The 9,636-nt window shown below is 53.6% G+C and overlaps 1 protein-coding gene across 2 annotated transcripts in view; it reads right to left on the reverse strand.

Annotated features, from left to right (window-relative positions):
- Positions 1 to 5,617, reverse strand: part of ITPKB (inositol-trisphosphate 3-kinase B) — an 85,814-nt gene extending 80,197 nt beyond the window's left edge. The window contains exons 1-2 of one of the 2 annotated variants that reach the window (XM_032838829.1): positions 5,377 to 5,617; positions 1,952 to 4,058 (exon numbers count right to left, since the gene is read on the reverse strand). In XM_032838829.1, coding sequence (XP_032694720.1) covers positions 1,952 to 3,850 — 1,899 coding nt within the window. In that variant the 5' untranslated portion in view covers positions 3,851 to 4,058; positions 5,377 to 5,617. Of the gene's footprint in view, positions 1 to 1,951; positions 4,059 to 5,376 lie in introns of those variants that run through there. The other variant, XM_032838830.1, reaches the window with a different exon arrangement.
- Between the last annotated feature and the right edge of the window lie 4,019 nt (positions 5,618 to 9,636).

Raw genomic sequence — 9,636 nt, forward strand, 5'->3', positions numbered from 1 at the left:
GACCTGAGCTGAGATCCAGAGCCAGAGGTTTCACCGGCTGAGTCCCCCAGGTGCCCAGCAGCCCTCATTTCTACCCGAGGACCTGCTGGCTCACAGAACATCGCTCAGCCATCTGGCCTCTCAGTTGGCATCCCTCCAGCAAGTGAAAAAAGAAAAAAAAAATAGCACCTGTCCTTATTGATCTTCCCTTTAACTGACTTCCAGACAACAGCCCTTTTCAAAGGTTGGGACACAGAAGCTGCTTTGAGAGACAGCCAATAGGAGCTGCTAATCCGCCCCTAGAAAGGCCGAATGGAAAGCTGGAGAGCGAGTTAAAGCCACTTGGCCGTGCCAGCGACGCGCCAGGGATTTAAAAGCAAACGGGAAGAGTAGAACCGAGGACTGTCCTCTCCAGAAGGCCTGTAATTGTGGGCACGAAGGCAGAGAGACGTGAGCCACACCTGCATCCAGAAGCCTGTCCAACCCATCCCAGGTGCACCTTTCCTCCCCCCAAGCCAGTATGCCTGTGCCCACAGCCCTATCCCGTCACAAAACACCAGACTGATCAGAGCCAGATTTTGCATACACATTTGCCTCCCCTTCATTGGCAGAAAACAGAGTCTCATGAACAGGAATGCTCAGTGTTCAAAAATTCAGACTGTGATTACTAAGGTGGGAGTCCGAGAGGGACGGGCTTTGAGGTCCAAAATACCTTCGAGAAGGAGGCCAAGGAGAAACATAAAGTTCTGGGCAGCTGCGGTTGGAGTTATTGCGGTAAGACGCATAGTATTTGATACTCAAGATGAAGTCAGAAGGCTACCTGCTGTAATAAAATGCAGACTTTCCCCCAGCGTAGCACCAGAACCCCTCCCCTTGCACACTGAACTAGGAAATTCCCTGTACTCTGGAAAAGTAAGAGAAAGTCCAGACCTTTTCAGAAGTGTTAGCTTCAACTCTTAACATCTTCTGTAAGACACTCTGATTCTCCTAAGAGTGAAAACAGCTTGGGACTGAGATTAACTATGTAACAGAAATAAACTCCCATCTCCTGCCAGGGCCAGAACAAGATGTCAGTATGATTAATCAAAACGATTGTGGCTCAGGTGGCTGGGCTCTGGGTCCTGGGATCAAACCCCACGTGCTGTTCCTTGCTCAGTGGGGAGACTGCTTCTCCCTCGCCCTCTGCTCCTACCCCGCCCCCCCGCTCATGTGCTCTCTCTCTCTCTCTCTCTCAATAAATAAAAAGTCTTAAAACAAATTCACTTGAAAACATACCTGAAATGTACCTACACCAGCCAGCAAGCATATGCATCGGGAACTTTAGCTTGGGCAACATAACCAAATGTAATGTTCTATTATTTTTGAAAACTGCATAGCTCAACGCATGGTGTTGTTTTAATTCATACCATCAAACTGCATCTAAGTTACACGGATCCCACAAATATCGTGCTGTCCTCTTCCCCCAGGACACCTGGCCCGAGCATAGCCCCGGGATTCGGAATCTGTCATAGAATCCCATGGCTTGTTTTCTTGGCCCATGAGTAGAAGCCGAGGTAATTCCATGACCTTGTCAGTCTTCTTCTGCCCCAAGGTATCACAGAATTGTGTTTTACCTGATCAGACAAAAGCTATACTCAGCAGCTCTGTTCATTATCTTCGGGGACTCGGGGAATTTCTGGTAACGTTCATGAACATTGTCTCCCTGAGAAAGGAGTGGTGACCTGCCAGAAATGTACCTTCAATATTGTTTTTTAAGATGTACATAGAAGTAGTAAGTGAAGTGACAGACTCACTGTCCGAGCTACCGAATACGCAGCCAGTGCTCGGCCACCTTCCCAGCAAACACACCTGGAGAGGATGGTGAAGTTATAACCGGCCCAGGGCCCTGAGCGGAGTCTTCGTGACTCAGGAGAAAGTAACAACAACCGGGGCATGCAAACCAGTTGACGGAAAATCTCAGAACGAAACTTACCACTCTGGGCTTCTGCTGGTCCAAGGTATGCAGGAAGGCGGAGTTGGGGTCCAAGCAGCGCTCGGGGTCACTGGAGATGTCCTCCTCCGAGTCTTCATAGGAGGAGGAGAAGCCAGTGGAGGAGGCAGATGAAGAGGACAGTTTCCTCAGGGGCAGGCTACCCCGAGGGCTCCCCTGGGCCTCCTCCAAGGTCCCATCCTCCTGGGCACCCGTGTCTGTGATGATGACCGCTGGTATACTGCTGGGGCTGCAGGCCTCTCTCGGGGAAGTCTTATCCTTCTGATCTGGGGAGAGCAGCTCCAGGCTGGGGTGGGCAGCTCCGTCCCGCTGAGGGCTTCCCCAAGTGCCCTCCGACTGCACCCCTGTGCCACACGTCCAGGCCAGCTGGGCTGCCTCCATGGGGCCCAGCCAAGCCCCAGAGCTCCCAGGCTCTTCCCCAGGAAGGCACGGTGGTTCTTTCAGCTCTTTCGCAGCTCCCCAGGAAGGCAAAGTCTCCAGCATTCCCCCAGAGGGAATTCCCGCCTTCACCTCCTGTGTCCCTGGCTGTGCTAAGCAACTGCCCCCAAGCAAGCCTCGTGTTGTCAGAGACCCTTCATCCACTCCTCTGGAGCTCGCTGGAGGCTCCCCGACCATGGGGGCCCCACCCTGGGTCACCTCTGGCTTTACGGAGCCCAGGTCTGGAGGTGGCCTGACCCGGTTGGGGGCCTCAGAAAGCTCCGAGCTTTGTGGATTCACAGTCCTGTCCTCTGGACTTCTGGCTTCAGGAACCCCAGGGCCGCCCCCCAGGCCACCAGGCAGATCTCCTTTCCCCACCTCCCCAGGGGGCTCCCCGTTTTGGGGCCCTTCCCTCTCTGGGGCTGGGTTTGTCTTACTGCCCAGAGGCTGCCCCTGTCTCTGCACGGGAGACTCCTGGGGGTGCACACAACCGAGTTCTCGGGCCCTCTCAGGCCGCTCAGTGAGGTCAGGGTCGTGTGGATGGTGTGGCCCACTGGATGTGGCTCTTGCTGTCCCCTCTGTGGCCATCCCTAAGTTCACGTGGATCAGCCCCAGTGGGGAAGCTTGGCAGCTGCCGGTTTGGGAAGGCAGAGAGACCGTCTTGTCGATTTCCACAGCTCTGGGCGAGCAGTGGGGTCTGGCAGGGGTCCCCTTCTCCATTCTTGCAGAAGCCGCTGCACCCTGAGCCCCTGGTCCTGACGGGGCCCCGGGGCCGGGGAAAGGTGCCACCCCCTCGTCGCCCTCTGAGAGGCACAGGCCCAGCGCCCTTCCTCTCCGGCGGGAGGAGGCGGCCTCTGCAGTCTCTAGACATTGCTCCCCCCACGACTTTGTCCTCCGTTCCTCACTCCGAGCCAGGGCCCTCCCTGGGGGCTGGCTGCTGCTGCGGAGGGGGCAGGGAGAGGGAGAACGAGCCCTGCCCAGGCGCGGGCTGCGCGGCACTTGGACGGCGGAGCTCTGCGCCTGGATGTGCGCCTCGAACATATCCACTTTCTGGTTCACCTGCACATTCTGCAACTCGCGCTGCAGGATTCGAAGCTTCCTCTGGGTCTCCTCCGGCCCCGGAGGGGAGAGGGATCCTGCGGTCACCACCTGCTGCCCGTCCCCTAGAGCGCGGCCCGCCCAACTCGGGCTGCACACGCTGCTGCCGCCGCCGCCGCCGCTGCTCAGCCTGCGCCGGCCCCGCCAGCCCCTGGGGCTCCCGGGCTCTTCGGGCAACAACGACTCGGCGGGGGGGAAAAGGAAAGAGGCGCCTCTCCCGGGACTGAAAACGCTGCCGGGGCTCAGCGCGGCCCTCCCCGGCGGCGGGGGCGTCTCGCTGCTGCTGGGCCGGGGGCCGCCGCTCTTCACCTGCTCGGCGCTATTCATGATCACCAGGCTGTTGAGGGCATAGCAGTACACAGCCATAGTACTGGGTCCGCCGCGCTGCCCGCTGCCGCGGCTCCCGAGCGGGCTCCGCCGCCGGCGCCTCCTCCTAGCGCGGCTCCCGGCTCAGCCCCGGATACCCGGCGGCCGCGGCTGGGCGCGCCGAGGCGGTGGCATGGCCTGGGCTGCGGGCGGAGGGGCAACACCGAGGGCTCAGCCCCGGCCCAAAGCTTCATACATGACAGAGCCGCTGTGGAGACACAAGAAGGAGAGTCAGGACCCCGGAGGGCGGGGGAGGGGGACGGTCGAGGGGGAGTGCGGGGGGTGGGAGGTGGCGGGAGTAGGGGCGGGACGGCCTGCTCGCGGACGCCGAGTCTGTCGGGGGTCCCGGGCCACTGGACCTCTCAGGACCGGAGTACGCTGCTCGGCGCAGACACCAGCGCAGCGGCGGGTGTGCGTTTCCCGAGTGCGCTCCCACCCCGCACCCCCAGGGTGTGATGCGCTTGCAGGTCCCTGCAGAGTCCAAAATCTAAAGCCACGCGGCGGGCGGGGGCCCACGTACGGCTACTTGGTTCCTAAGTGTGCTGCGTGCAGGCGCGGCTGAGTCGGATCTCCCCGAGGGTGCGGACACCGCATCCACGGTCTGCGAGTCTCCTCCGGCCGAGCAAACCCTGCTCTAAGCGGGAGGAAGGGCAACCCGCCCCTGAGCCGCAGCATCTGCCGCTCCACCCTCTCTGGTCTCAGGCACCCAGGCGGGGGAAACCTGACCGGGACCTGCCTCCCCAGCGGCTACCTGCGCCGGGCTGCGGGAGGACGCCTGCGCGCCGGCCGTTTACCTCCCCGATCCCGAGCTCGGGGTGGGTCCCTCGGCCTACCAAGGCCTGGGCGCGCGGCGGAGCCGCAGCCGAGGGATTTTTCAGCACTGGCCTTGTCGCCTGTCCCCAAACAAGTGTGTTTTGTGAGTGTGGGCGCGCCTGCGCGCGCCCGGAGCCGAGGCGCTGCACGTCCCCTGTACCGGAACCAGTACTCGTCGCCCCTGTCGTCGCCCCCCGCGGAGGCGTGTGTGTGTGTGTGTATGAGCGCGTACAGGGAGCCAAGCCTCCGCACCCCCTGTGCCCCAAGACGCGGCTGCCTCTGAGGCTCCGGGACCCGCGCCCACTCGGAGGCACCCGGGGGCCCGCGCGCCTGCAGCCCGGCTCGGCACCCCGCCCGGGCCCGCGCTCCGAACGCCGGGCGCCGCGGCCGAGGGCCGGGCTCGTCCGCATCCTGGGCAGCCTCGCCCGGCGCCAGCCCAGCGGCTTTGCTGCCGGAGCCGGGTACGCCCGGTGCTCGCGCGGAAGGCGGCCGGGCCGGCGGCCCGGAAGACGAGCGGGTGGGACGCCCCGAACCCGTCCCTCCTCCCCTCCCCACGCCTCGGCTCCAGCCGCCCTCCCGGCTCACACTCGGTCGGCGTCCCCGCTTCCCACCTCTCCGTCTTTCCAGAACCCGGAACGCCCAGGTTGGCTCCCTGGCAGGGGAGGGGAGGGAGGGCTAGGAGGCGAGAGCAGTAAAAAAGCCGCCAAACTTACCTGCAATTTCTCAGCTGCCCGGACCCGAGCAGACTATATGGCCCAGGGACGCAGACCTCGTAGGAACAAGATGGCTTGAAAAGTGAAAAAGCTCAGGATCGACCTCCCCAACGAGCTCTGGAAGACAAAAAAGGGGAGCGCGAACGCTGGGGGGGAGCTCCCGGGCTGGGGCCGGCGATCGCGCGGAGGCTCCGCCGGCCTGCCCTGCACGCCCTTCTGGGCCGTGCAGACACTACCCCTGTCAGTGTCTGCTCTGGCTACTTCAGTGTTTGTTCAATGTGCGATTAAAAAAAAAATGGGGGGTGGGGTGGGGAGGAGGGAGGAGGGAGAAAGGCGGGGGTTTGGGGGAGGAAAGCAGGAAGGAAGTTGTGAGCCCGTCTGGGGTTGAACTCAGCGGAACAAGTTTTTCTTTTCTTTCTTTCTTTCTTTTTTTTTTTTTTCTATTGCTTGGCAAGACCGAGAAAGGGAAACACTTAAAAAAAAAAAAAAAAGTTTCCATTGTTAGCTAACAGCAAAAAAAAAAAAAAAAGCCTTTTGACTTCTGCGGGTTAAAAGATATACGATCCATTTTCCACCCTTCCCCGAGCCTTCCCCCAGCCTTGCTGATGTCTTGCTTATTTTTAAAAAATGTTTTTAATAAAGTTTTGGGTGTGCATTTAGACAAAGCAAATCGTGGGGACCTTTTTAGCATTAAGACCAAATCCTTTATCAATGTGATGTGTGTTCTCTTACACAAATATGCAAATTCAAAGAAGGTAGTTTGTGGGCGCCCCCTCCCAACTCTGCAGATTTTAAATATGCATCACATAGTATTTTGGAAGATTGTTGGGCTGTGAGCTGTTGATGGTTTTGCAGAGCAATTACTAGTCGTATAAACATGCCTGGACTTTGCACGCTTCTCTGTTACTAAAGGTGCACAGCAAATGGGAAGCTGACATAGTTTTGCATGTAATGCTCAGTTATTTTAAGAGAAAGGATAGTCCTGAAGCTAAGAAAGCCTGAGACGCTTTGCTCAGTCTCTTCTAGCTGGATCATTTTTGAGAGCCATCAGCAAAAAAAGGGGGGTGGGCAGGGATAGGTGCATCAGTCAGTACTCCCAGGCTGGGAAACCCACCCCATTTGAGCTCTGTTGCCACCGGTGTGTTTTTCATAATTCCCTAAATCCTAAACCTCAGCATTTAGTACAAAGAGGGAAAACACAGCTGCCAGGCTCAGGAGATTTAAAAATCTAGAACCTGAATTGGTCCTTATATTTCTATTAGCTAAAATTTAGACGGAAACTTTGACTTTGTTTGTAGCGAATGCCTCTCTTTCCTGTTTATGGAACAATACCTTTCCAGTGAGCAAAACAGCCTGCTGCTCAATCAGGGAAAGACTCTTGTCAAATCTGAAACCAAGAGATCTTTTAGCTAAGAGCTTCTGGGAATCAGATGCTTCGAGTCCTTTCTAATTTTTTTCCAAATACGCCATGAAAGTATGGAGCCTTATTACTCTCCCACCCACAGCTGGGCTAAATAAAAGGAACCTAGACTGTATTCAGGTGTTGAGTTGGGATCTGGGCAGTTGCTAAGGCAGAGGTGCCAGGCCAACCCTTGACCCTAATTTGGTTCCCTAGTGGCTAGTTCCTGGAGGAGCTGCTAGTTCCCAGGAGACCCATTCTATGGACTTGGTTCCTGACTGTTCTACAAGAAGCAAACACCATGTCCGGTGTCATGGTGGAAGCGACTGGAGGACCTAGCAGTGCACACTGTGAACATGGAAATTTAGCTTCCCAGTCCCTGGGAAATCTCACTGTCACCTCACGGCTAGATATCATCAGTCTTTCCCAGAACTGAGAAATTCGGGCTTCCAGGACCTACAATTAGCCTGGAGAATTTTTGCTCGAAGAGGAGCCAACAGCTGGTCAAGGGTGGCACGCAGAAGGAATTCCTGCTTTGGGCTGGAGGTAGAGCCAGACAACAATTCTTCCTGTCCAAAATTCTAACTGTGCTACCAAGAGCATGATGGACTGGGGAAAAGATGGAGCAAAACCCATATCTGGAAGTCAGCATGGCTGGCTTGCTTCCCAAAGCAGAATCTGGTTGTCTTCCACGATTTTAAATGAATGTAGGGGAGGAAAAAACCATACAGCAAGTCTTAGAAGTCACGCATTGTTCACATTGTAATCTTCAGAACAATCCTATGAGCTAGATACTATGATTATTCCTATTTTACAGGTGAAGGAAGTAAGGCACAGTAATCTCCCCCCCAAATCCCATAGCTGGCAAGTTGCAAAGGCTTGGATTCAAACCTGTGCAGTCGGGATCTAGCATCCGTGCTTGTGACTAATTTCTCCATATTCTATACTAAATACCCACCATTGTAGGTATCGGTAGGGAAAGTTTGCCTAGCTGTCTGGGGTTTCCATCTTCCCACATTTGAAATGGAATTTTATTTATTTATTTATTTGCATTCTTATTTATTTGTTTGTTTAATTAATTAGTTTATTTTATTAACATACAATGTATTATTTGTTTCAGGGGTACAGAAATGGAACTTTAGTATATGCGCTGCCAAAGCGAGCACCAGAAATGGAATTTTAAAAATCATAGCCATGAAACTAAGAACAGAAAGGCAACTTCGTCAGTTTGACAAAGGGCATCTATGAAAAAAACCTACAGCTAGCATCATACTTAGTGGTGAAAGGCTGAACTGGCTTCATAGGACCAGGAGCAGGTAAGGGCGTCCGTGCTTGCCGTTCCTATCTAGTACGGTACTGGGAGCCCTCGTCAGAGCAGTTAGATGAGAAATAGAAATAAAAGGCTTCAGATTGGAAAGAAAGAAGGAAAACTCTAGGTACAGTGAATACGATTGTCTATGCAGAAAATCCTATGGAGTCCACAGCAAAGCTTTAAGTGAGGTTAGCAAGTGTATTGGTTAGCTAGGGCTGTGGTAACAAAGTACCAGGGCCCGAGTGGTGTGAACAAAGAAATGTACTGGTTCACAATCCTGGAAGCAAGAAGTCTGAATGAGGGTGGTGGCAGGTCTGGCTTCTTCTGAGGCCTCCCTCCTTGGCTATCCTCTCCGTGTGTCCATGTCCCACTCTCCCACTCTGATGAGGATGCCAGTCATATTGGATTAGGGCCCACGCAATTTTAACTAAATCACCTCTTTAAAGACCCTACCTCCAAATACAGAGACATTCTGAGGTACTAGGAATTAGAAGGTCAACACAATTTTTTTTAAAAATTTCATTTATTTACTTGACAGAGAGAGAGAGAGCACAAGGAGGCAGAGCAGCAGGCAGAGGGAGAAGGAGAAGCAGGCTCTCCGCTGAGCAGGGAGCCTGACATGGGGCTCGATCCCAGGATCCTGGGATCATGACCTGAGCTGAAGGCAGTCGCTTAACCGACTGAGACACCCAGCATGCCGGGATGCATTAATTTCAACACATAAATTTTAAGGGCACATAATTCACCCCATAACAGCCAGGTTCCGGGATACAAGATCAATAGGTCAAAATCAATTGTAGGTCTATAGATTAGCTATGAATGACCAGAAATCAAAATTTAAAAGAATAATATTTATAATAGCATCAGGAACTATGAAATACACAGGTGTCACCATAAGAGAAGGGGTGTAAGACAGTAGAATGAAATCTACTGAACACCACTGATGAAATTCAAATGGAAAGATACCCCACATGCATCAACCAAAGACTCGGTATTGTTACAGTGTCAGTTTTCCCCAAATTAGTCTGCAGAATCAGTACAATCCTGATCAATATCATTCCAGAGGGTTTTTTTTATTGTTGTAGAAACTGACAAGCTGATTTTAGGTTTCAGAGGGAAATACAAAGGCTCTAGATTCACTGGAACAGCTTTGGAAAAAACCAGAGTGAAAGGACTACCACTCTCACACTTCAGGAATTACTATAAAGCTGTAATTACCAAGACAGCATGGTATTGGCATAAAGTTAGACAAATAGATAAATGTGACAGAATGCACAGTCCAGAAATAGACGGATATGTATAGGGAGGATTGATTTTTGATACAGGTACACAAAAGGAATCTTTTGACAAATAGCGCTATAACAACCTGATATCTCTATGAGATTCAATCCATATCTTGTACCATCTACAAAAATTGACTCAAATTGACTCATAGGTCTAAGTGTAACATCTAAAACCATAAAACTTTTATAAGGACATAAGAGAGAATCTTTGGGACCTTCAGTTGAACAAATATTTCTTGGATATGACATCAAAACATGTTCCTTAA

This window comes from Lontra canadensis, unplaced genomic scaffold (assembly GCF_010015895.1).
Source record: "Lontra canadensis isolate GAN:19392208 unplaced genomic scaffold, GSC_riverotter_1.0 scaffold106, whole genome shotgun sequence".
Lineage (NCBI taxonomy): Eukaryota > Metazoa > Chordata > Mammalia > Carnivora > Mustelidae > Lontra > Lontra canadensis.